General features: G+C 44.7%; 1 protein-coding gene across 1 annotated transcript; it reads right to left on the bottom strand.

The window, feature by feature from the left end:
• Positions 1-290: 290 nt before the first annotated feature.
• On the bottom strand, positions 291-4261 carry LOC137365618 (probable G-protein coupled receptor 139). The gene is made up of 2 exons (XM_068027993.1): positions 4186-4261; positions 291-1201 (listed from the first exon to the last, which is right to left on the bottom strand). Exons 1-2 carry the CDS (start codon positions 4223-4225, stop codon positions 291-293), a joined length of 951 nt encoding a protein of 316 aa, XP_067884094.1. The 5' UTR covers positions 4226-4261.
• Positions 4262-27317: the final 23056 nt, after the last annotated feature.

Genomic DNA, 27317 nt, shown 5'->3' on the forward strand with positions numbered 1-27317 from the left:
GAGTCGGAGTTGAGAGACACTCACCCTCCACCCAAGGGCACTTGACCTGGATTCCTGAGGAGAGGGAATCATTAACAATATCAGCTAAGTTGAGCAACCGGAAGGGACTCAGCTCCCCACCCCCCATCCATCTGTGCAGCTGCTAAGCTGTGACACTGGTCTACTGGCTCCTCTGCCGAGCCCAGCCCTGCTCCCTCACACTGGGTCTCTCTGTCTCCCTTGGTGGGGCTTGTCCAGACGTGAACTCCCCCATGCAGGACTGGAAACACTGGTCCACCTCTGGGATCCTCTCAGTTGTTTTGTTTATTAATTAATTGAATAATTGATGTAACCGGATATTTAACCGCACCCTTGAACTGCTCTCTGAACTTGGACTGAGTCACCACATAAATAAATGTGTTTGTGCAGCAACTTAAAAGCTGCAGCATAAATCCAACTTGTCGAAATATATGTTCAGAATCGTTGTAATCATTGGGATCTGTTCCTGTTATGATATAATAGAAGAAATCGATAACAATTATCAACCACAGAAGTATGAAGCTGCCGGAGATGGTGAAGAGTAAAATCACAGACTTCCTTCTGCTCTCCATCTCTGGGTCACTGTGATTCTCTCCCTCTCTCTGACCCCTCAGTCCCTTACGGACTCGACTGGCCACTAAAATGTGTCTGACTGTCAGAGCGTTGAGCAACAGAATTAAAACAAATGGGAGCAATGGGGTTAAAACAGTATCAAACCATGCAAATCCCACCCATCCGGGCTCAGTATAATAGCTTGGCTTTATAGAACATTCCCACGGTACATTGTCGATTATCTCTTCAGGTTCAGTTATAAAGTAGAAGGGGATGTTTCTTGAACAGAGCAGAATGCAGGTTGTTGCGAGAACCACAGCCGCAGTTTTCTCGGTGCAATATTTAGTTTTCAGCTTCTGACAACAAATGGCCACAAATCGATCGAAGGAGAAAGTGACGGTGAACCAGACAGAACATTCTGCAGCTGTACAAAGCAGGACAAAGATAACAGTACACACCGGGGTGATTTTCAGGAAAGATCCCGGGAAATAATAATAACTGATCCGCCACAGTACGACATCAGTGACAATGACCAGTAGGTCCGTTGTTGCCATGGCCACCAGGTAGTAAGTGGTGCAGGTGGAGAGTCCGCACTTTCCCCGGGACAGGATCACAATCGCCAGGAAATTAACTGGAAGAGAGAGAAGGGAAAAGAGACTGGAAATTACTGATCAAATATTCTCCGTGTCTGAGCCAGACAGGAACGGCAGGATTTTAGCACCATAAACAGGTGGGTTGGGGCTGGGTCAGAGGTTAAAATCTAAAAGTCTCAACCCCGACCCCAACCCAACTCCAACCAGCCCACTTCCGGGTTTAACAGAGTTTAACACTTTTAACACTTCCGCTCTCAATTGACGGGTTGGTAATTTAAATATTTTAATCAGTCTGGAAGTCTCTGATCTAATCTGCTTTCCAAGTTTAACTCTGTTGTCCCGGTTTCCCCATTCAATCCCATGGCCCACATAAAGAATTGGCTATCAGAAACCAACCCCCAAACCCCCACTGTGATTGGACAACCTGTGATAGGACACCCATGTTATCAGGCTGCTCCTCCTGATTGGACTCCCCCTCCCCCTCTCCAGAGTTGGAACACCCCTGGGTTTGGACCTCACTCTGATTGGACACCCCAGTCCCACTGGAATCAACACCCACCTCACCACTGGTTCTGGATTACCCCTCCCCAGATTGGATCTTCATGGGCTCAGAACCCCCCCTCCCCAGATTCAGACCCCCCACCGCGGGCATCGGACCAACCTGAGATTAGACCTCTCCTGGGGACCGAAACACACTCCAGGATAGCAGATCCCTCCTTGGGGTTGGTGAACAAACACCCTCCGCCCTTCCTTTCCTCCCTCTCTCCCTCTTCCCTTCACCCCTCCCCTCCCCCTCCTATCATCCCCTCCTCCTCTCTGGACTTAGACCAGGGTTTAGGATGGGTGACCCCTCTGTGGGGGTTGTGGATCAAACAGGCCAGATCTGTGATGTCATCACTCGCTCCCCCTCTGGAGTCAGGTATTGGACACTCCTGCTATTTGGTATTAAACCCCTGGGATCATGGTTTGGACCGCCCTGGTCCTGAGGCCTACGCCAGAGCCCCAGCTGCCTGACAGGAAGCCAGGCCTGTCAATCAGGCTGATGTCAGGGTGGGGAAGTTGTCAATGATAAATGGACAGAGTGTGGAGTTAAAACTCTGAAACACCACTCCGCACCTATGTAAACCACACCTGTTAATATCCAGGCCTAATGATTGGAGCAAAAACAAAACTCTGAGACTGCTGTAAATCTGATAAAAAAATAGGAGAATATTGAAAACATTCAGCAAGTCAGGCAACATCTGTAGAGAGAGAAACAGAGTTAACATTTCAGGTCGATTAACCTTTCATCAGTACCGGAAGATATTAGAGGTTAACAGTTTTAAAAGCAATGATAGAGCCAATGAAAAGAGGGAAAAGGGGGAGGAAAGAACCAAAGGGAAGGTCTGTGATTGGATGGAGGGCAGGAGGGACTGAATGGCCAGAGGGATGACGGTGGAATGAGAATGGGACAATTGAAGAAACAGAGGGGGTGTAAATGGTTCCAGCAGAATAACAGAGGGAGAGGGAAGCATGGAAAATCTGAAAAGAGGAGAAGGCTCTAGTGGCCTGGAAAAGTGATGGAGAATGGTGGGTAGAGCCCAGGGATGTGGAGCAGCCTGCCAGCTGTGTACCAATAGGGAATCTCCCACCTAAAGCCCCAACCCACACCCCCTCCACTCCAAATGACCCTGGTGTGGGCCATCCATCATTACCAGAACAGAAAATGGGAGCTGTGGTTATAATCTGAAATGTTTAATATCAGTGTTGGGTCCGACTGGCAAAAAAAAAATTGTCATTGAAAAATTCATTGCTGTTCCTGTGGAAGAGTGTGGGAAGTCGAGGATAGAGAGGTCAGAGTGTGAGTGGGATGTGGAATTAAAAGGACAAGTGATTGGAATCTCAGGGTGACACTTGCAGATGGAACAGAAGAGTTCAGCAAAGCAACCACCCAATCTGCATTTAATCCTCTCCCAATGCTCAGGAAACTATTGTGAGCAGTGAATGCAGTTACTACATTGGAAGATGTACAAGTAAAATCGCTGTTTCACCTAGCTGGATTGAGGCTGTGGGAGTCCATGAGATGATAGTAGATATTGATGGAAAGTCAATCCTCTGAAATGGAGGTAGCGGAATCGAGGAAAGAAAGGGAAGTGTCAGAGATTGAGCATGGGATGGAAATTAGAAGCAAAGTTCATTAAATTTTCCATTTCAGTATGAAAGAAGGAAATGGCCCCATCAGAGTCATCAAAATAACAGAATAAATGTGAAGAAGAGGACCTCGAGTGAGATTGGAACAAAGAATGATCCATGTATCCTACACAAAGGCAGCACAGCTGGGACCTAAATAGCCTCCCGTGGTGACACCATTTGAGTGTGGAGTATCCCAGTGTTTACACCCAAGGTCCACACACATATACTTTACAACAGGAACCCCACACAGGGTCCAGGATCTGAAACCTGCAAAGGGTTTTCATTCCCAGACCAGAGCCAGTGAGGAGTTCCAGTGGGAATGAAGAGTGAATGAAATTAATCAAGTCAATTCCAAATGGAACTCTTGGAATGTACCAGCAGGAGATGGTGGAGGGAAAGCAGCCGGGCAACAGCCTCATGGTGTCTGTCAGGTAAGATCCCATCCACTGTGAGTTTAAGGACAGCTAGAGTTTACTGAACTTTGGACCACAGATGGGAAGATTGACATAGGCAGAAATTATACTAGACTTCTGGAGCACAGCTTCATGCACAGAGTGAAGGAAGTCACGTGTGTGGTGGGACAGTCAGTGCAGAATGAAGTGCATGATAATTCAGAGCGAGGTCACACCAGGACTGCTGCTTCCCGTATTGGTCTCCGATCTCAAAATACATAATTCCTGCCTGAGAGAGGTGTCAGTTATACTGGATTGAGATGAGAAGGTCTTCACTTGCAGGCTTGTGAATCTTTGGAATTCTGTAACCCAGAGAACTGTAAGTGCTCAGTCTTTGAGTATATTCAAGATAAGATAAACAGATCTTTGGACCCTAAGGCAATCAAAGGGCTAATTACATTGTGTGGGAAGGTGGAGGTGAGATCTTGGACGAGCCATGATCTTGTTGAATGGCGGAAGAGACTCGAGGGGCCGAATGGTCTACTCCAGCTCCTATTTCTTTATTTCGCTCTTATGTAATTAATTCCAAACAGAACATCTCGGGTTCGATTGAATAAGAACATTTATTAGATCAGTAAATAAGAAAAAAGGAACATTCAGCAAAACAGACTGGGGACCTGATAGCAAGAAACACACTCGGTCAGTACAATAAATCTCACAATCTGAACATATCCTAATTACACCTTCAATACATTTCCTCATCAGGATTGTACTGGAAGTTTCATCAGTTCATTCTGATGAATTATTCACACCGCTAGCCCACTATCTCTCTCTCACTTCTCAAGTAACTTCCCCCGCCTCCCTCCAGTCCCCCTCCAGTCCCCCTCCAGCTCTTTCTCAATCACTCCTCTCTCTCTGTCTTTTCACACTGACCACACTGATACTTTTCAAATGCCATCTAATCCTAATACCCTGAGTGTGCATTCTGTTTACTGGCCTTGTATTCAATGATTCTATTCTCAGTCAGTTTATTCAATGGTGAAGCCTCTGAAATAGAATGATAGAGTCATAGAGTCAAACAGCACAGAAACAGGCCCTTCGGCCCATCGTGTCTGTGCCGGCCATCAAGCACCTATCTATTCTAATCCCATTTTCCAGCACTTGGCCCATAGCTTTGGATGCTATGGTGTTTCAAGTGCTCATCTAAATACTTCTTAAATGTTGTGAGGGTTCCTGCCTCTACCACCTCTTCAGGCAGTTTGTTCCTGATTCCAAACACCCTCCAGGTGAAAAATTTTAATCCTCAAATCCCCTCTAAACATCCTGCCCCTTACTTTAGATCTATGCCACCTGGCTATTGAACCCTCCGCTAATGGAAAAAGTTTATTCCTATCTATCCTATCAATGCCCCTCATAATTTTGTATACCTCAATCATATCTCCCCTCAGCCTTCTCTGCTCTAAGGAAAACAACCCTAGCCTTTTCAGTCTCTCTTCATAGCTGAAATGCTTCAGCCCAGGCAACATCCTGGTGAATCTCCTCTGCACCCTCTTCAGTGCAATCACACCCTTCCTATAGTGTGGTGACCAGAACTGTACACTGTACTCCAGCTGTGGCCTAACTAGCGTTTTATACAGCTCCATCATAACCTCCCTGCTCTTATATTCTATGCCTCGGCTAATAAAGGTAAGTATCCCATATGCCTTCCAAACCACCTTATCTACCTGTGCTGCTGCCCTCAGTGATCTATGGACAATTACACCAAGATCCCTCTGACCTTCTGTACTTCCTAGGGTCCTACCATCCACTGCATATTCCCTTGCCTTGTTAGTCCTCCCAAAATGCATCACCTCACACTTCTCAGGAGTAAATTCCATTTGCCCATCTTACCAGCCCATCTATAGCGTCCCGTAATCTAAGACTTTCCTCCTCACTATTTACGACATCACTGATTTTCCTGTCATCTGTGAACTTACTGATCATACCTCCAATATTCTTGTCGAAATCTTTAATGTACACTACAAACAGCAAGGGTCCCAGCACCAAGCCCTGCGGTACCACACTGGGCAAAGTCTTCTACTCGCAAAAAACAACCCTCGACCATCACCCTCTGCCTCCTGCCACTAAGCCAGTTTTAGATGCAATTTGCCAAATTGCCCTGGATCCCATGGGCTCTTACCTTCTTAACCAATCTCCCATGTGGGACCTTATTAAAAGCCTTACTGAAGTCCATGTAGATTACATCAACTGCTTTACCCTCATCTACACATCTAGTCACCTCCTCGAAAAATTCAGTCAGGTTTGTTAGACACGAGCTCCCCCTGACAAAGCCATGCTGACCATTTCTGGTTAATCCCTGCCCCTCCAAGTGGGGATTAATCCTGTCCCTCAAAATTTTTTTCCAATAGTTTCCCAACCTCTGATGTTCGAGTCACCAGCCTGTAATTACCTTGTTTATCCCTGCTGCTCTTCTTGAATAATGTACTACATTCGCTGTCCTCCAGTCCTCTGGTACCTCTCCTGCGGCCTGAAAGGATTTGAAAATTTGTGTCAGAGTCCCTTTGCCTCATATAACAGCCTGGGATACAACCTATCTGGGCCTGGGGATTTATCCACTTCTAAGCCCGCTAAAACAGCTAATACTTCCTCTCTTTCAATGCTAATATGTTCAAGTATATCGCAATCCCTCTCCCTGATCTCCACACCTACATCGTACTTCTCCATAGTGAACACAGATGAAAAATAATCATTTAAAACCTCACCTATGTCCTCCAGCTCCACACAGATAGCCATTTTGGTCCCTAAAGGGCCCCACCCTTTCCCTGGTTATCCTCTTGCCCTTAATACACTTATAAAATGCCTTAGGATTTTCCTTTATCTTGCCCGCATGTGTTTTTTCATGTCCCTTCTTAGCTCTCCTAATTATGTTCTTAAGTACCCCCCTACACTTTCTATACTCCTCTAGGGCCTCCGCAGTTTTCAGCACTCTGAATCTGCCATAAGACTCCTTTTATCCTGATCCAATCCTCTATATCCTTGGACACCCAGTGTTCCCTAGACTTGTTGGTCCAACCCTAAGGCTTTCTATCGGTATATCAGGAATAAAAGAATGACTAGAGTTAGATTAGGGCCAATCAAGGATAGTAGTGGGAAGTTGTGTGTGGAATCAGAGGAGATAGGGGAAGTGTCAAATGAATATTTTTCGTCAGTATTTACAGTAGAGAAAGAAAATGTTGTCGAGGAGAATACTGAGATTCAGGCTACTAGGCTAGATGGGATTGAGGTTCACAAGGAGGAGGTGTTATCAATTTTGGAAAGTGTGAAACTAGATAAGTCCCCTGGGCCAGATGGGATTTATCCTAGGATTCTCTGGGAAGCCAGGGAGGAGATTGCAGAGCCTTTGTCCTTGATCTTTATGTCGTCATTGTCGACAGGAATAGTGCCGGAAGACTGGAGGATAGCAAATGTTGTCCCCTTGTTCAAGAAGGGGAGTAGAGACAGCCCTGGTAATTATAGACCTGTGAGCCTTATTTCGGTTGTGGGTAAAATGTTGGAAAAGGTTATAAGAGACAGGATGTATAATCATCTTGAAAAGAATAAGTTCATTAGCGATAGTCAGCACGGTTTTGTGACGGGTAGGTCGTGCCTCACAAACCTTATTGAGTTTTTCGAGAAGGTGACCAAACAGGTGGATGAGGGTAAAGCAGTGGATGTGGTGTATATGGATTTCAGTAAGGCGTTTGATAAGGTTCCCCATGGTAGGCTATTGCAGAAAATACGGAAGTATGGGGTTGAAGGTGATTTAGAGCTTTGGATCAGATATTGGCTAGCTGAAAGAAGACAGAGGGTGGTGGTTGATGGCAAATGTTCATCCTGGAGTTTAGTTACTAGTGGTGTACCGCAAGGATCTGTTTTGGGGCCACTGCTGTTTGTCATTTTTATAAATGACCTGGATGAGGGTGTAGAAGGGTGGGTTAATAAATTTGCGGATCTCTCTAAGGTCGGTGGAGTTGTGGATAGTGCCGAAGGATGTTGTAGGGTACAGAGGGACATAGATAGGCTGCAGAGCTGGGCTGAGAGATGGCAAATGGAGTTTAATGTGGAAAAGTGCGAGGTGATTCACTTTGGAAGGAGTAACAGGAATGCAGAGTACTGGGCTAATGGGAAGATTCTTGGTAGTGTTTATGAACAGAGAGATCTTGGTGTCCAGGTACATAAATCCCTGAAGGTTGCTACCCAGGTTAATAGGGCTGTTAAGAAGGCATATGGTGTGTTAGCTTTTATTAGTAGGGGGATCGAGTTTCGGAGCCACGAGGTCATGCTGCAGCTGTACAAAACTCTGGTGAGGCCGCACCTGGAGTATTGCGTGCAGTTCTGGTCACCGCATTATAGGAAGGATGTGGAAGCTATGGAAAGGGTGCAGAGGAGATTTACTAGGATATTGCCTGGTATGGAGGGAAGGTCTTACGAGGAAAGGCTGAGGGACTTGAGGCTGTTTTCATTGGAGAGAAGGAGGAGGAGAGGTGACTTAATAGAGACATATAAGATAATCAGAGGGTTGGACAGGGTGGACAGTGAGAGTCTTTTTCCTCGGATGGTGATGGCAAACATGAGGGGACATAGCTTTAAGTTGAGGGGTGATAGATATAGGACAGATGTCAGAGGTAGTTTCTTTACTCAGAGAGTAGTAGGGGCGTGGAACGCCCTGCCTGCAACAGTAGTAGACTCGCCAACTTTAAGGGCATTTAAGTGGTCATTGGATAGACATATGGATGAAAATGGAATAGTGTAGGTCAGATGGTTTCACAGGTCAGCGCAACATCGAAGGCCGAAGGGCCTGCACTGCGCTGTAATGTTCTAAAAAAAAAATTCACTTTAACGGGCACAGGTTGGCTCTGAACTCTCAATATTTCCTCTTTGAATGACTCCAACTGGTCTGATGTAGACTTTCCAACAAGTAGCTGCTCCCAGTCCACTTTGGCCAGATCCTGTTTTATCACATTGAAATCGGCCTTCCCCCAATTCATTACTTTGATTTCTGGCACATCTTTGTCCTTTTCCATAACTACTTGAAATCTTACAGAGTTATGGTCATTATCCCCGAAATGCTCCCCCACTGTTATTCTACCACTTGTCCGGCTTTTTTCCCTAGGATTAGGTCCAGTACTGCCCCTTCTCTTGGAGGACTTTCTACGTGCTGGCTCAAAAAGCTCTCCTGTATGCTTTTTAAGAATTCTGCCCCTTTAAGCCTTTTGCACTAAGACTATCCCAGTTGATATTAGGGACATTGAAATCCCCTAATATTATTACCCTATTATTTTTACACCTCTCTCAGGTGGCTAAGGTAGTTAAGAAGGCATACGGCATGCTTGCCTTCATTGGTCAGGCATAGAGTATAAAAATTGGCGAGTCATGTTGCAGCTGTACAGAATCTTAGTGAGGCCACACTTGGAATATTGCGTGCAATTCTGGTCACCACACCACCAGAACGATGTGAAGGTTTTGGAGAGGGTACAGAAGAGGTTTACCAGGATGTTGCCTGGTCTGGAGGCCTGCTATGAGGAGAGGTTGGATAAACTCGCATTGTTTTCACTGGAACGACGGAGGTGGAGGGGCAACATGATCGAGGTTTACAAAGTTTTGAGTGGCATGGACAGAGTGGATAGTCAGAAGCTTTTTCCCAGGGTGGAAGAGTCAGTTGCTAGGGGACATAGGTTTAAGGTGCGAGGGGCAATGTTTAGAGGGGATGTGCGAGGCAAGTTCTTTACACAGAGGGTGGTGAGTGCCTGGAACTTGCTTCCGGGGGAGGTGGTGGAAGCAGATACCATAGCGACATTTAAGAGGCATCTTGACAAATACATCAATAGGATGGGAATAGAGGGATACGGACCCCGGAAGTGCAGAAGGTTTTAGTTTAGACAGGCATCAAGATCGGCGCAGGCTTGGAGGGCCGAATAGCCTGTTCCTGTGCTGTACTGTTCTTTGTTCTTTGTTCTTTGTTCTCTGAGATTTGCCTACATATCTGCTCCTCTATCTCTCCCTGACTGTTTGGAGGCCTGTAGTACACTCCCAGCCAAGTGATTGCTCCCTTTATGTTTTTAAGTTCTACCCATATGACCTCGGTTGAGGAACCTTCTAAGACAGCATCCCTCCTTACTGCAGTAATTGACTCCTTGATCAACAGCGCAATGCCACCTCCTCTTTTATCTCTTCCCGTCACGCCTGAAGATTCTATACCCGGGAATATTGAGCAGCCAGTCCTGCCCCTCCCTCAACCATGTCTCTGTGATAGCAATAATATCATAATCCCATGTGCTAATCAATGCCCTCAATTCACCTGCCTTATTAGTAAGACTCTTTGCATTAAAGTAGATGCAACCCAGCCTTGAATTATTCACTTGTGCCTTAACAGGTCTATATTTGCTCTGCCTCCCAGACTGACTCAGTTTTTCTTCGATATTTGACTGTGCATCACCCCCTAATGTAACTCCACTCTGTATCCAATCCCCCTGCCAAATTAGTTTTAACAACTGCGTCCCCCCACCCACAGCACCAGCTTTAATGTTTAATTAAACAATAGTTTAATGCTTCTGCAGATCACGCAAATCTCAACCTGTTCACCTACACTATTCACTTTATCTACAATGGATGGAATAAACGCAATCAAAAGATTCTTCCAGACACACCTCACAATTACTGAAATTCTTTCTCCTGCAATTATAAAGTATACCTTTAGACTGTGAGATTGTTTAACGAATAAAGCACTAACATCACCACTGCTACAAATGATCTGCAGATAAATAGAAGGACTCATTATTCCAACAGATACAGTGTAAACTGTTGCAACATCACATCAATAAATTTCATTTTACAATGTAGCCCAGTGACAGTGAATTCATCCACAGTGAAACGGAGAAGGAGATGTGAAAGAATCAGCAGCAAACTCTGTTCAGTGTCCGGACCTCTGAAGCAGCGTCAGACACACACAGAATGAAATAATATTGCATAACAGTGACAAGCAATAAATACATTGAAATCCCAGTTAAACTGAACCATGTTATTGGGGAGGGACGACATTGCACTGCCTCCTTGTAACACTGAGATTGTGAGCAGCCTCATTATTAATCACTGAAAACACATTCATAACAATATTCTAGAATAGGTTAGCTCCACAACATGAAACTGCCAGCAGTTCCTGATGGTCTGTTTCCTGCTTATAGTCCAGACCTAATTTCAGTACATTCAGTGCAGGGAATAATCCATTAACATTATCAAAGAGGGTTAAAGTAAGATCATTACAAATATAATGCAGCTTCTACAAGACTGAAAATGCAGTGACTGAGAATATTCCATCATTCAACTGTTGGAACAGAACAGGCAACTGTGTAAAACATGCAGTGAGTACAGCAGCACAGTTAACTCTGATTACACCATTAATAGCTGAGATAACAGCTTACCAGGAACTCCAATGGCTGCAAGAAGAGGATAGTAAATGTGTTCAATCTGATTGATTACAGCACGTCCCATTTTTGGAACAAGCAGTGACTTCTGTTAGCCTGGAACCCACAGCTCAGGCAGGCACTCTGAGCTAATCCATTCCAACGGGTTCAGATTTATACAGGGGACAAGTCTCCACTGACATGGCTAAACTCCTGATCATTGCTATTAGTTACACTCACTTGAACAAACACATTACATCAGCAGCTTTGAGTCTGATGTAAATAATGCAGTGGATAAATCACACATATCTCAATGTCTAGGATGTTATCTTACTTAGAGCTCTCTTGGGAATAAAGTTGAAAGCTGAATTCATACAGAACTTATCAAACAATTACGAGCATCTTCATTCACAGTTTTCACATAATTGTATTGCACATGTTCACTCCTGTGGATTCAAATATAAATGTTATTGATTTTTCTGTGGTATATAATGAATCCAGGGACACAAGCAGACCTGTTTCACTCTTTTCCTCCAGTTTTCCAGGTAAAATATGTTCTTTGAGTCTCAGACACAGGGACCGTTAGAGGCCACGTTCAGGATTGAAACATAGAAACATCGAAAATAGGAGCAGGAGTAGGCCATTTGTCCCTTCAAGACTGCTCCACCATTCATTATGATCATGGCTGATCATCCAACTCAGCAACCTGTTCCTGCTTTTGCCCCATACCCTTTGATCCCTTTCGCCTGAAGAGCTATATCTAACTCCTTCTGGAAAAAATACTATGTTTTGGCCTCAACTGCTTTCTGTGGTAGTGAATTCCACAGGCTCAACATTCTCTGGGTGTGGAAATTTCTCATCATCTCAGTCCTGAAAGGTTTACCCCGTATCCTTAGACTATGACCCCTGGATCTGGACTTCCCCACCATCGCGAACATCATTCCTGCATCTACCCTGTCAAGTCCTGTTAGAATTTTATAGGTTTCTATGAGATCCCCCCCTCACTCTTCTGAACTCTGGCGAATATAATCCTAACCGGCTCAATCTCTCCTCATACGTCAGTCCCACCATCCCAGGAATCAGTCTGGTAAACATTCACTGCACTCCCTCTATATCAAGAACATCCTTCCACAGAAAAGGAGACCAAAACTGCACACAATATTCCAGATGTGGCCTCACCAAGGCCCTGTATAATTGCAGCAAGACATCCCTGCTCCTGTACTCGAATCCTCTCGCTATGAAGGCCAACATACAATTTGCCTTTTTTACCGCCTGTTGCACCTGCATGCTTAACTTCAGCGACTGGTGTATGAGAACACCCAGGTCTCGCTGCATATTCCCCTCTCTCAGTTTATAGCCGTTCAGATAATAATCTGCCTTCCTGTTTTTGCTACCAAAGTGGATAACCTCACATTTATCCACATTATACTGCATCTGCCATGCATTAGCCCACTCTCTCAACTTGTCCAAATCACCCTGAAGCCTCTCTGCATCCTCCTCACAACTCAACCTCCCACCCAGTTTTGTGTCATCTGCAAATTTGGAGATATTACATTTAGTTCCTTAATCTAAATCATTAATGTATATTGTGAATAGCTGGGGTCCTCGCACCGATCCCTGCGGTACCCCACTAGTCACTGCCTGCCATTCGGAAAAAGACCCATTTATCCTTACTCTGTGTCCTGTCCACCAACCAATTTTCTATCAAAGAACAAGAACAAAGAACAAAGAAAATTACAGCACAGGAACAGGCCCTTCGGCCCTCCAAGCCTGCGCCGATCCAGATCCTCTATCTAAACATGTCGCCTATTTTCTAAGGGTCTGTATCTCTTTTCTTCCTGCCCATTCATGTATCTGTCTAGATACATCTTAAAAGACGCCATCGTGTCCGCATCTACCACCTCCGCTGGCAACGCGTTCCAGGCACCCACCACCCTCTGCATAAAGAGCTTTCCACGCATATCCCCCCTAAACTTTTCCCCTTTCACTTTGAACTCGTGTCCTCTCGTAATTGAATCCCCCACTCTGGGAAAAAGCCTCTTGCTATCCACCCTGTCTATACCTCTCATGATTTTGTACACCTCAATCAGGTCCCCCCTCAACCTCCGTCTTTCTAATGAAAATAATCCTAATCTACTCAACCTCTCTTCATAGCTAGCGCCCTCCATACCAGGCAACATCCTGGTGAACCTCCTCTGCACCCTCTCCAAAGCATCCACATCCTTTTGGTAATGTGGCGACCAGAACTGCACGCAGTATTCCAAATGTGGCCGAACCAAGTCCGATACAACTGTAACATGACCTGCCAACTCTTGTACTCAATACCCCGTCCGATGAAGGAAAGCATGCCATATGCCTTCTTGACCACTCTATTGACCTGCGTTGCCACCTTCAGGGAACAATGGACCTGAACACCCAAATCTCTCTGTACATCAATTTTCCCCAGGACTTTTCCATTTACTGTATAGTTCACTCTTGAATTGGATCTTCCAAAATGCATCACCTCGCATTTGCCCTGATTGAACTCCATCTGCCATTTCTCTGCCCAACTCTCCAATCTATCTATATTCTGCTGTATTCTCTGACAGTCCCCTTCACTATCTGCTACTCCACCAATCTTAGTGTCGTCTGCAAACTTGCTAATCAGTCCACATATACTTTCCTCCAAATCATTTATGTATATCACAAACAACAGTGGTCCCAGCACGGATCCCTGTGGAACACCACTGGTCACACGTCTCCATTTTGAGAAACTCCCTTCTACTGCTACTCTCTGTCTCCTGTTGCCCAGACAGTTCTTTATCCATCTAGCAAGTACACCTTGGACCCCATGCGCCTTCACTTTCTCCATCAGCCTACCATGGGGAACCTTATCAAACGCCTTACTGAAGTCCATGTATATGACATCGACAGCGCTTCCCTCATCAATCAACTTTGTCACTTCCTCAAAGAATTCTATTAAGTTGGTAAGACATAACCTTCCCTGCACAAAACCATGTTGCCTATCACTGATCAGCCCATTTTCTTCCAAATGGGAATAGATCCTATCCCTCAGTATCTTCTCCAGCAGCTTCCCTGCCACTGACGTCAGGCTCACAGGTCTATAATTACCTGGATTATCCCTGCTACCCTTCTTAAACAAGGGGACAACATTAGCAATTCTCCAGTCCTCCGGGACCTCACCCGTGTTGTTATGAATGTTGCATGCCTTTGATTCTGTCTTTTGTCATTCTTGCAAACTCTGTCCTTACGTCCCGGTTTGAAAGTGAAAAGCACGAATCATCTGCTAGAATTTTAGACTTGGGTAAGGCTGACTTTATCGAGATGAGACAGAGACTGTCCACGGTAAACTGGGAAGATCTGTTAATGAGTCAAACGACTGAAGAACAGTGGAGAATATTTAAAGAAACATTTAATGAAATACAGAGTGAGTATATACCCGAGAGGAAAAAGGTCCACTTCACAGAAAAAACAGCCATGGACAACTAAAGAGATTAGGGATAGCATAAAACAAAAAGAAAGGGCTTACAAAAATGCAAAATGCAGCAGAGATCCAGCTGAATGGGATCGATACAAAGACCAGCAAAGGGTCACAAAGCAGCTTTTAAGAGCTACTAAAAGAGATTAGGAAAGGAAACTTGCAAGGGACATCAAAATCAATAAGAAGAAATTTTATAGTTCCATAAAGGGAAAACGGATGGTCAAGAGCAATGTCGGCTCACTAAAAGCTGAAACTAGAATCCCCAGGACCTGACGGTTTCCATCCGAGGGTGTAAAAGGAAGTAGGCGAGCACATTGTAGATGCCCTAACTATAGTCTTTCAGAGTTCCCTAGATTCAGGAGTGGTCCCTCTGGATTGGAAAGTTGCACATGTCACTCCACTTTTTAAGAAGGGTGAAAGGGGGAACCAAGGAAATTACAGACCAGTTAGCCTGACATCTGTGGTGGGCAAGTTGCTGAAGTCTATAATCAAGGATAGGGTGACTGAACATCTAGAAAAATTTCAGTTAATCAGGGACAGCCAGCATGGATTCATGACGGGAAGGTCATGCCTGACAAATCTCATTGAATTTTTTGAAGAGGTCACTAAGGTAGTGGACAGGGGAGTGTCTATGGATGTTATTTAAATGGATTTCCAGAAGGAATTTGATTTAGTCCCACATAAGAGAATGTTAACTAAGGTAGAAGCCCATGGAGTTGAGGGCAAATTATTGACATGGTTAGAAAGTTGGTTGAGTGGTAGGTGACAGAGAGTGGGGATAATGGGAATGTAGTCTGATTGGCAGGATGTAACTATTTATTTATTTATTTTATTTAGGGATACAGCACTGAAACAGGCCCTTCGGCCCACCGAGTCTGTGCTGACCAACAACCACCCATTTATACTAACCCTACAGTAATCCCATATTCCCTATCACCTACCTACACTAGGGGAAATTTACAATGGCCAATTTACCTATCACCTGCAAGTCTTTGGATGTGGGAGGAAACCGGAGCACCCGACGAAAGCCCACGCAGACACATGGAGAACTTGCAAACTCCGCACTGGAAGTACCCAGAATTGAACTCGGGTCTCTGGAACTGTGAGGCTGCGGTGCTAACCATTGCACCACTGTGCCGCCCATAAACTAGTGGTGTCCCGCAGGGATCTGTGTTGGGGCCTCAATTATTCACATTATTCATTAACGACTTGGATGATGGCATTGTAAGTCATATATCCAAATTTGCTGATGATACCAAGTTAGGCGGCATTGTAGACAGTCTAGATGAGAGCATAAAATTGCAAAGAGATATTGACAGACTAGGTGAGTGGGCAAACTGTGGCAGATGGATTTCAATGCGGACAAGTGTGAGGTTATCCATTTTGGGCCAAATAATGATAGAGCAGGGTACTTTCTAAATGGGAAGAGATTAATTACAGTGGATGTACAAAGAGACTTGGGGATTCAGGTGCATAATCTTTAAAATGCCACGAGCAAGTGCAGAAAATGATCAAAAAGGCGAATGGAATGCTAGCCTTTATATCTAGAGGATTGGAGTACAAAGATACAGAGGTTATGCTGCAGCTGTACAAAACCCTGGTTAGACCCCACTTGGAGTACTGTGAGAAGTTCTGGGCACCACACCTTAGGAAGGATATATTGGCCTTGGAGGGAGTGCAACGTAGGCTTACAAGAATGATACCTGGACTACAGGGGTTAAGTTACGAGGAGAGATTACACAAATTAGGCCTGTTTTCGACAGAATTTAGAAGGTGAAGGAATGATCTGATTGAAGTCTTCAAAATATTAACAGGAAAAGACAGGCTAAATAAACTATTTCCACTGGTTGGAGATTCTAAAACTCGGGGGCATAGTCTAAAAATTAGGACCAGACCGTTCAGGAGAGATGTTTGGAAACACTTCTTCATGCAAAGGGTGGTAGAGGTTTGGAACTCTCTCCCACAAACAGCAGTTGAAACTAGAACAGGTGTTAATTTGAAATCTGAGATAGATTTTTGTTAAGCAAAGATATTAAGGGATATGGGCCAAAGGCAGGTATATGGAGTTAGGCCGCGGATCAGCCATGATCTCATTGAATGGCGGGACAGGCTCGAGGGGCTGAATAGCCGACTCCCATTCCTATCTTCCTATGTTCCTATGGTACACTCTTCAGCTAATATATTCTTTCCCTTCCTGCCACACTCTGGTTATCATTACCTATACAATACCCTGTTTTAATGCCTCATTTTTGGCTTTAATTTGCCACATCCTGCCTCACCAGATCCCCCCCACCCCACCCCCGCCGCCGACACACACCCAACCCCGAATATTTAGTTTAAAGTTTTCTCTCCCACTCTAGTTATATGACTTGCCAGAAAACTGATCAGGTGAAGACTGTCCCATCGGTACCTCTCCCACTTTCCCCAGTAATGGTGACAGTACCCCGTGAATCAAAACCCATTTCTTCCATACCAATCTTTGAGCCACACATTCAACTCTCTGATCTTAGTTACCCTATGTCAATTCACTTGTGGCTTAGGTAGTAATCCACAGGTTATGACCTTTGTGGGTCTACATTATAATTTATCCCCTAGTTGGTCATAATCCCGAAGATGAACCTCTTTCCTCGTCCTATCTATGTCGCTGGTACATACGTGGCCCATGACAACTGAATTCTCTACACCCACTGCAAGTTTCTCTCCAGTGCAGAGCAGATGTCCCGAGCCCTGGCGCTGGGCGGGCAACACAGTCTTCTGGACTCTTGCTCTAGGCTGCAGAGAAACTACATATATCCCTCTGACTATACTATTCCCTACAACCACCACATTCCTATTTACTCCCCACACTTGAATGGCTCCCTGCACCACGGTGCCATGGTCAGTTTCCTCATCCACCCTACAGCTCCCACTATCGTCCATACAGGCACCTCAAACCTGTTGGACAATTGCAAGGGCTGAGGCTCCTCCATTGTTACCTTCTGGGTCCCCGTTCCTGCTTCACTTGCAGTCACACCCCCTGCCCTCCCCCCTCTCCCTGTCCATGACAATAGACCAGATTTGAAGTTTTTAACCTAAAGGGTGTGACAGCCACCTGGAACAAAATGTGCCCCCTCCTTTATGAATCACAGTGCCCGAAGCTCAGAGTCTAGCTCATGAACTCTGAGCTGAAGTTCCTCAGGCTGCAGATGTGGATGATGTAGATCACATAGCTGCCCACCAGCTCCCACAGGCTACACCTGGAACACATCACCTGCCCTCTCATATTTTTGTGTTCTATTTACCTAATTAAGTTGAAAAATATCACTCAACAGTTGTCAATAGTTATATCAAATGCCTTACCAAGTGAAGCTATGAATTTACTACAATATTTATATCTCTCCAGTACCAGTTTAAACTACTATCCCCATTTAGAGAGGACAAAGCTTAAAACTCACCAACCACTCACCTATCTGCTCATCTTATTAATGATTCCAGGTTTCAGCTCTCATGTCCCACTGCTGGCTTATGGCACTCTCACTCGGCCCACTCCTTTCCTCTAAAAGGTCCGAACAGCATCTCCTCTCTCACTGCGCCATATTCCCACTCTGTTTTGAGCTGCATTCAGTCGCTAGCTGCTACCTTCGTGCCTGCTTCAAACCGTTTCTAGTGTCAGAATGTTTGGCATTAAGAAGACACAGACATAATGTAGTTGGCAAAGAACCAGAGGCGAAATCAGAAGAATTGCAGCACACAGTGACTTGTTGGGATCTACAATTCACTGCCTGAAAACATTGTGGAAGCAGATTTAATAATATCTTTCAAAAGGGAACTTAAATACTTGAAAAGGGAAAAATGCAGGAGCCTGAGGAAAGAGGAGGGAAGTGGAAATAATTAGATAGCTCTTTCAAAGAGACAGCACTGATACAATGGGCCGAAAAGCTTCCTTCGGTGCTACATCAATCTCTGATTGGATGAGCAAGAGACAGAGTGAAGGTAGTGAGGATCAGGTTGGAAGAGAGAACAGGAAATGGTGAGAGAGGGAACGAGAAGCTTGCATAACTTTTCGGGCAAAGGGGTCACGATCAGATATCTGCCCATGCCCGTTCTTGTTTATTCAGGTGGCACGCAACCTTCATGCTGTCTCCTCATTTACATGAAATCTACATGCTGTCTGCATGACCCGTCTGACAGACAGCTTGCTGTGACCGTCAAGAAGCATGGAGAAGTCTGGCTCCAATGTGGAACAGGGAGTTTTTCCTGTTCCTATAGCTCTCCCATTGACATGGAGGCCCACAGCCATGTGCACCATCGGGAATCCAGCTATCTCAAAAGCCATGTGACTTCTCATCTTGCTCCGGAGAAAATTATGTATTTACCCGACCTGGCATAGATGGCCCCTGTCACCTAGTGGATACGTCAATGGATGGCATACTGGGAGATGATGGATATGTTGCCTGCTCCTGCCTGGATAGTTCCAGACGCCTGGAAGTTCAATTGAACTGTGACCGTAATGGCCACTGACAGCGCTATCCTCATCCTGGTGTGAGGCTGCAGGTCGTGTTGCAGGAGGTGCCACAGCCCTGTGACAACCTGCTTATTAAATCAGAGTCACCTCACACACTGCTCCTGGGTTAGGTATGGGTAGGAAAGGTGCACTTGGAAACCCAGGGTGGGTTGGACCCAGGGAGGGGGGGTCCCTTTCTTCATTGCAGAGGTTCCATTTCTGCATCCTCTGCTCCATTTCTGAATCATGTTGAAGGCTCAAATGTATTGTAATTTCAGTCCCCATGTCTCGTCCAGAGTTGGGGTCCCAAATCCACTGACCTCCCTGACTGTATCCAGCAGCTCTCAGCACAACGTCCATTAAATCATTCACAGAACCTCCACTAATTTTGTGATGACAGACGTTAAAAGCCCCTCACCTGCCAGTTGGATGCTGATTCTTTAAAATAACGCTATGGGGAATTTCTCGCGCTGCTGAATGCATGTTTGGCTGAGAATGACTAACACAGGGGATCAGTGAACATGCACAGACCAAGTTTCAAAGACTTTCATCAAAGCAGCTTGAACGTCTGTTTCATGTCACGTCCAGACATCTCCCCATACTACCAGTGCATGCTGGGCACTCCCAGATTAGTGCCCTGTCCAGCATGGTCACAGCACTGGCACCAGTGCCTACTGATCCCAGAATCACGGCAACACAGAAGTACACAGGGAAAGAAATTCCCCTTTAAAAGGAATAGGATACATTATTTAAAAGGACCAAGTGGCAAGAATATGGGAAATGGACAGGGGAATGAGACTAATTGGAGAATTGAGGCCAGGGAGGGATTTTCACACAAGAATGTGTACATTAAAATTGTGGCATTGCTGTAGAGGGAGCCAGTGTAAAATGAAACCAGAAAGCACTGCAAGTATTCAGCAGATCTGGCAGCATCTGTGGAGAAAGAAGCAGAGTTAATGTTTCAGGTCGGTGTCCTTTCATTATGTTCTCATCATGTTAACTCTGTTTCCCTCTCCACAGATGCAGCCAGACCTACTGAGTTACGTCCAGCACTTTCTGTTTTAATTTCAGATTTCCAGCATCTGCGGTATTTTGCTTTCATTATTAGGAGCCAATGTAGGTCGGTGAGCAAAGGGATGATCTGTGAACTGGACTTGGTGTGTGTTAAGATATGGGCAGCAGAGTTTTGGATGAGTTGAGATTTGAAAAGGTTTGTAACTCTGAGGGTGGCCAGTGAAACATTGGGATAGTCGGGTCGAGATTTAACAAGAGCACGAATGAGGGTTTATGCAGCAGTTAGAAACATAGAAAATTGGAGCAGGAGTAGGCCATTCGGCCCTTCTGGTCTGCTCCGCCATTCAAAAAAGATCATGGCTGATCATCTAATTCAGTACCCTGCTCCCGCTTTCTCCCCATATCGCTTGATCTCTTTGATATTAAGAAATATATCTATCTCCAGCTTGAATATATTTAATGACTTGGCCTCCACTGCCTTCTGCAGTAAAGGTTCACCACCCACAGAGTGAAGACATTTCTCCCCATCTGGGTTCTAAATGGCATACCCCATATCCTGAGACTGTAACACCTGGTTCTGTACTCCCCAGCCATCAGGAACATCCTGCCTGCATCGAGCCTGTCGAGTCCTGTTAGAATTTTATAGGTTTCTTTGAGGTTCCCTCTCAGTCTTCTAAACTCTAGTGAATATAGGCCTAGTCGACCCAATCCCTCCTCATACGTCAATCCTGCCATCCCAGAAATCAGTCTAGTAAATCTTCTTTGCACCCCCTCCATGGCAAGAACATCGTTCCTCAGATAAGGAGACCAAAGGTGCACACAATACTCCAGCTGTGGTCTCACTAAGGCCCTGTATAACTGCAGTAAGACATCCTTGCTCCTGTACTTAAATTCTCTTGCAATGAAGGCCAACATACCATTTACCTTCCTAACTGCTTGCTGCTTGCTTTCAGCAACTGGTGTACAAGGACACCCAGGACTCGTTGCACCTCCCCCTTTCCCACCTATCACCATTCAGATAATAATCTGCCTTTCTGTTTTACAACCAAAGTGGATAACCTCACAGTTATCCACGTGATACTGCATCTGCCATTCATTTGCCCACTCACCCAACTAGTCCAAATCACATTGGAGTCATTTTGCATCCTCCTCACAGCTCACATTCCCCGCACCCCCATCCTCCAGTTTTGTGTTGTCTGCAAACCTGGAAATGTTACATTTAGTTCCCTCACCCAAGTCATTAATATATATTGTGAATAGCTGGGACCCAAGCACCGATCACTACGGTACCCCACTAGTCACTGCCTGCCACCCAGAAAGAGACCCGCTTATTCCTATTCTGTCTTTTCTGTCAGTCAACCAATTCTCAATCCATGCCAATATATCACCCCCAATCCCATGTGCTTTAATTTTGCACACCAATCTCTCATGTGGGTCCTTATCAAAAGCGTTCTGAAAATCCAAATACACCACATCCACTGGTTCTCCCTTATCTATTCTACTCGTTACATCCTCAAAAAACTCCAGTAGATTTGATAACCATGATTTCCCTTTAATAAACCCATGCTGACTTTGTCCAATCACGTTTATGCTTTCTAGGTGTTCTGCTATCACATCCTTGATAATAGACTCAGGCATTTTCCCCACTACTGATCTAAGGCTGTAGTTCCCTGTTTTTCTCTCCCTCCCTTTTTAAATAGTGGGGTTACATTTGCCACCCTCCGATCTGTAGGAACTTCTCCAGAGTCTGTAGAACTTTGGAAGATGACCACCAATGCATCCACTATTTCCAGGGCCACTTCCTTTAGTGCTCTGGGATGTAGATTCTCAGGCCCTGGGGATTTTTCAGCCTTTAACCCCATTAATTTCCCTTGCAAAATTTTTTTATGAATAAATTATTTCCTTCAAGTCTCCCTCTCATCAGACTCTTGGTTCGCTAACATTTCTGGGAGGTTATTTGTGTCCTCCTTTGTGAAGATAGAACCAAAGTATGTGTTTAATTGTTCTGCCATTTCTTCGTTCCCCATTATAATTTCCCCCGTTTCTGACTGTAAGGGACCTACATTTGGCTTCACTAATCTTTTTCTCTTCACATATTTATAGAAGCTTTTACAGTCAGTTTTTATGTTCCATGAAAGTTTACTCTCCTACTCTATTTCCCCGCTTAATCAACCTCTTTGTCCTCCTTTGCCGAATTCTAAACTGCTTCCAATCCTCAGACATGCTGCTTTTTCTGTCAATTTTATATGCCTCCTCTTTGGATCTAATACGATCCCGAATTTCTTAAGTGAGCCACTGTTGAGCCACCTTTCTGGTTTTATTTTTGTACCAGACAGGCATGAATAATTGTTGTAATTCAGGGACACGTTCTTTAAATATTATCCCATTGTCCATCCACCATCAACCCTTTTAGTAAAGTTCCCCAATCTACCATAGCCAAAGATGAGCTGAGGGAGGGGTGACGATGGATAATATTATGGAGGTGGTGGGAGACAGGATTGTTGATGGACAGGATATGGAGTCAGAATTTAGGATTAGGGGAATCACCAAGCTTGCAAAGAATCTGTTTCAGTCTCAAATGTTGGCCGGGGAGCAAGATGGAATCAGTGGATAGGGAACAGAATTAGTGATGTAAATCGATGAAAATGGATGCGGTCTTTCCAAAATTTAAATGCAAAGAACAACAATAGAGTGAAACATGATTTGTGGATCTAATAGCTGGATACAGAGACTTACCAGGAACAATAACATCATCAAAGAGGGCAGAGTACATGACAAGAACAGCACTGCAATTAAACATGGTTTCTAGAATTAATAGCTGAATAGAGACTTCCCAGGGACACCAACAATAGCGAGGATGGGATTATAAACTGTTTGAATCATCAAAAGGTCCACAATTCTAATGGTGCAGATCATAATTTGCAGAAAGATAGTCAAACACCCAGGATTAACTCTTTTCCATTGCTATAAAATTCAAATCTACTGTCCTCACATTCTGACCTAATGTAACATTCCAATATATTGTTCTCAGAGTCTGATCCATTGTCCGAATATTCCAATTTAGTGTTCTCAGATTCCGATCTATCTTCTCCTTCTCACTAGAGCCACCTTTTGAAAGAGTGCCAACGACGCACGACGCTCTGAGAGAAAAATAATTCTTCTTGTCTCTGTCTTAAATGGGCACCCCCTTATTTTTAAACAGTGACCCTCTCGTTCGAGATTCTTCCACAAGAGAAAACATACTTTCCACATTCATCCTGTCAAGACCCCTCAGAATCTTATATGTTTCAATCAAGTCACCACTTACTCATTTAAATACCAGCAGAAACAAGCCTAGCCTGTCCAACCCACCCATTACAGGTTCTAGGCTAGTAAACCTTCTCTGAACTGCTTCAAATGCATTAACATCCTTCCATAAATACAGAGACCAATACTGTACATAGTACTTCAGATGTGGTCTCACCAATGCCCTGTATAACTGTAGCATAACCTCCCCACATTTGTATTCTATTCTCCTTGCAATAAATGATAGCATTAACATACAAACATATGAATGAGGAGCAGGAGTCGCACACGCAACACCTCCAGCCTGCTCCACCATTCATTAAGTTCGTGGCTGAACGGATTACCCCACATTTCCACCTACACGTGATAACTTTTAACACCAATCATTCTATTAGTCTTCCTAATTACTTGTTGTACCTGCAAACTAACCTTTTGCAATTCATGCACTCGGATACTCAGAGCCCTCTGCATCTCACAGCTCTGCAATCTCTCACCATTATGCTTTTTTATTCTTCCTGCCAAAAGGGACAGTTGCATATTTTCCAACATTATATTCCATTTGCCAGGTCTTTGCCCACTCATTTAACCTATATATATATCCTGTTGCATCCTCCTTATGTCCTCTTCACAACTTACCTTCCTGCCTATATTTGTGTCTTCAACACATGTCGCAACCATATCTTTGCTCCCTTCATCCAAGTTATTTATATAAATTGTAAAAAGCTATGGCCCAGCACTGATCCCTGTGGCACACCACTTGTTACATCTTGCCAACCAGAAAATGATCCATTTATGCCTCCTCTCTGTTTCCTGTTCGCTAGCCAATCTTCTATCCATGCCAAAATGCTACTCTCTACAACATGAGCTTATTTATTAATAGAATAGGGAAAACCTCCAGAGACACAATTAGGGTCCATGGAGACAGGCATTAGTTACAGTTATTGAACAAACAGGTTCAGTTAACCACTTTCAATCCGACACTTTTTGTTCCACAATAAAGTAGAGTATTTACCAGGTCGGGATGGGATGTATGAGGGTTGCTGAGGAAAAGAAAGTTGGAAACAGCAGAGGCACTAGCCTGAACTTTCAATCCTCCTTGGATCGGGGAGTGATGCCAGAGGACTGGAGGGTTGTACCTGTTAAACTCTGTTTAAAAACGAGAGGGCTAAACCCTGTAAGGACAGACCTAGCCAGTCTAATGCTGGTGATGGGGAAATTATCGAGGCCATATTCCAGGAGAAATATCGGTTGCTTGGGAAATCATGGATTTATACATGCCTGAGTGATTGATGAGGTAACAGAGGTAGTTGATAAGGTTAATGCTGTTGATGTGGTGTTCATGTACTTCCAAAAGGCACTTGATAAAATGCCACATAACAAGTATGTCAGCAAAGTTTGAGCCCATTCATAAAAATAACAGTAGCAGCATTGTTACGAAGTTGACTGTGTGACAGGAAACAGAGAGTGGTGGTGAACGGTTGCTTTTCAGGTTGGAGGAAGGTTTACAGTGGGGTTCCCCAGGGGTCCCATGTTAGGAACCTGTCTTCATTGATACATACTAAAGATCTTGACTTGGGGATACAGGGAATAATGTCAAAAATTGCAGGTGACATGAAACTTGGAAGCATTGTGAAATGTGAGGAGAATATTGAGAACATTCACGAGGACACAGATAGGCTGCTGGAATTGGTGAACACATGGCAGATGAATTTAATGCAGAGAAATGTGAAGGGATTCATTTTGGTAGAAAGAATCTTCTTCTACTTTGGCCTCCTCGTCTCCAGAGACAATCGGTAAGCGCCTGGAGGTGGTCAGTGGTTTGTGAAGCAGCGCCTGGAGTGGCTATCAAGGCCAATTCTGGAATAGTACTGAAGACCTGTGCTCCAGAACTTGTAGCTCCAGTACAGCTACAACACTGGCATCTACCCTGCAATGTGGAAATTGCCCAGGTATGTCCTGTACACAAAAAGCAGGACAAATCCAACCCGGCCAACTACCGCCCCATTAGCCTACTCTCAATCATCAGTAAAGTGATGGAAGGTGTCATCAACAGTGCCATCAAGCGGCACTTGCTTAGTGACACTCAGTTTGAGTTCCGCCAGGGCCACTCAGCTCCTGACCTCATTACAGCCTTGGTTCAAACATGGACAAAAGAGCTGAACTCAAGAGGTGTGGTGAGAGTGACTGCCCTTGACATCAAGGCAGCATTTGACCGATTATGGCATCAAGGAGCCCTAGCAAAACTGAGGTCAATGGGAATCAGGGGGAAAACCCTCCGCTGGCTGGAGTCATACCTAGCACAAACGAAGATGGCTGTGGTTGTTGGAGGTCAATCATCTGAGCTCCAGGACATCACTGCAGTAGTTCCACAGGGTAGTGTCCTAGGCCCAACCATCTTCAGCTGCTTCATCAATGACCCTTCAATCATGAGGCAAGGTTAGCCTCAAACCAAAGAAGCTGCATCACTCCAAGCAGAAAGGCCGCCCGCGCATCAACACTAGCAGAATTTCACATCCACAGCTGTTACATAGGTTTCTAAATTCACTTGAAAAAGCCCTTCAAAACACTCCTACAGGGGATGCAGAGACCAAGTAGGCCATACTGGACCTGGTGTTGGGGAATGAGCCCAGCCAGGTGGTTGAAGTTTCAGTAGGGGACTACTTTGGGAATAGTGATCACAATTCCGTAAGTTTTAGAATACTCATGGACAAAGACGAGAGTGGTCCTAAAGGAAGAGTGCTAAATTGGGGGAAGGCCAACTACACCAAAATTCGGCAGAAGCTGGGGAATGTAGATTGGGAGCAGCTGTTTGAAAGGTAAATCCACATTTGATATGTGGGAGGCTTTTAAAGAGAGGTTGATTAGCGTGCAGGAGAGACATGTTCCTGTGAAAATGAGGGATAGAAATGGCAAGATTAAGGAACCATGGATGACAGGTCAAATTGTGAGACGAGCTAAGAGGAAAAAGGAAGCATACATAAGGTCTAGGAGGCTGAAGAAAGACGAAGCTTTGAAAGAATTTCGGGAATGCAGGACCAATCTGAAACGAGGAATTAAGAGGGCTAAAAGGGGTCATGAAATATCTTTAGCAAACAGGGTTAAGGAAAATCCCAAAGCCTTTTATTCATATATAAGGAGCAAGAGGGTAACTAGAGAAAGGATTGGCCCACTAAAGGACAAAGGAGGAAAGTTATGCGTGGAGTCAGAGAAAATGGGTGAGATTCTAAACGAGTACTTTGCATCGGTATTCACCGAGGAGAGGGACATGACGGATGTTGAGGTTAGGGACAGATGTTTGATTACTCTAGGTCAAGTCGGCATAAGGAGGGAGGAAGCGTTGGGTATTATAAAAGGCATTAAGGTGGACAAGTTCCCAGGTCTGGATGGGATCTATCCCAGGTTACTGAGGGAAGTGAGAGAGGAAATAGCTGGGGCCTTAACAGATATCTTTGCAGCATCCTTAAACGCAGGTGAGGTCCCGGAGGACTGGAGAATTGCTAATGTTGTCCCCTTGTTTAAGAAGGGTAGCAGGGATAATCCAGGTAATTATAGACCGGTGAGCCTGACGTCAGTGGTAGGGAAGCTGCTGGAGAAGATACTGAGGGATAGGATCTATTCCCATTTGGAAGAAAATGGGCTTATCAGTGATAGGCAACATGGTTTTGTGCAGGGAAGGTCATGTCTTACCAACTTAATAGAATTCTTTGAGGAAGTGACAAAGTTGATTGATGAGGGAAGGGCTGCAGATGTCATATGCATGGACTTCAGTAAGGCATTTGATAAGGTTCCCCATGGTAGGCTGATGGAGAAAATGAAGTCGCATGGGATCCAGGGTGCACTAGCTAGATGGATAAAGAACTGGCTGTGCAACAGGAGACAGAGAGTAGC

This window comes from Heterodontus francisci, unplaced genomic scaffold (genome assembly GCF_036365525.1).
Source record: "Heterodontus francisci isolate sHetFra1 unplaced genomic scaffold, sHetFra1.hap1 HAP1_SCAFFOLD_96_1, whole genome shotgun sequence".
Lineage (NCBI taxonomy): Eukaryota > Metazoa > Chordata > Chondrichthyes > Heterodontiformes > Heterodontidae > Heterodontus > Heterodontus francisci.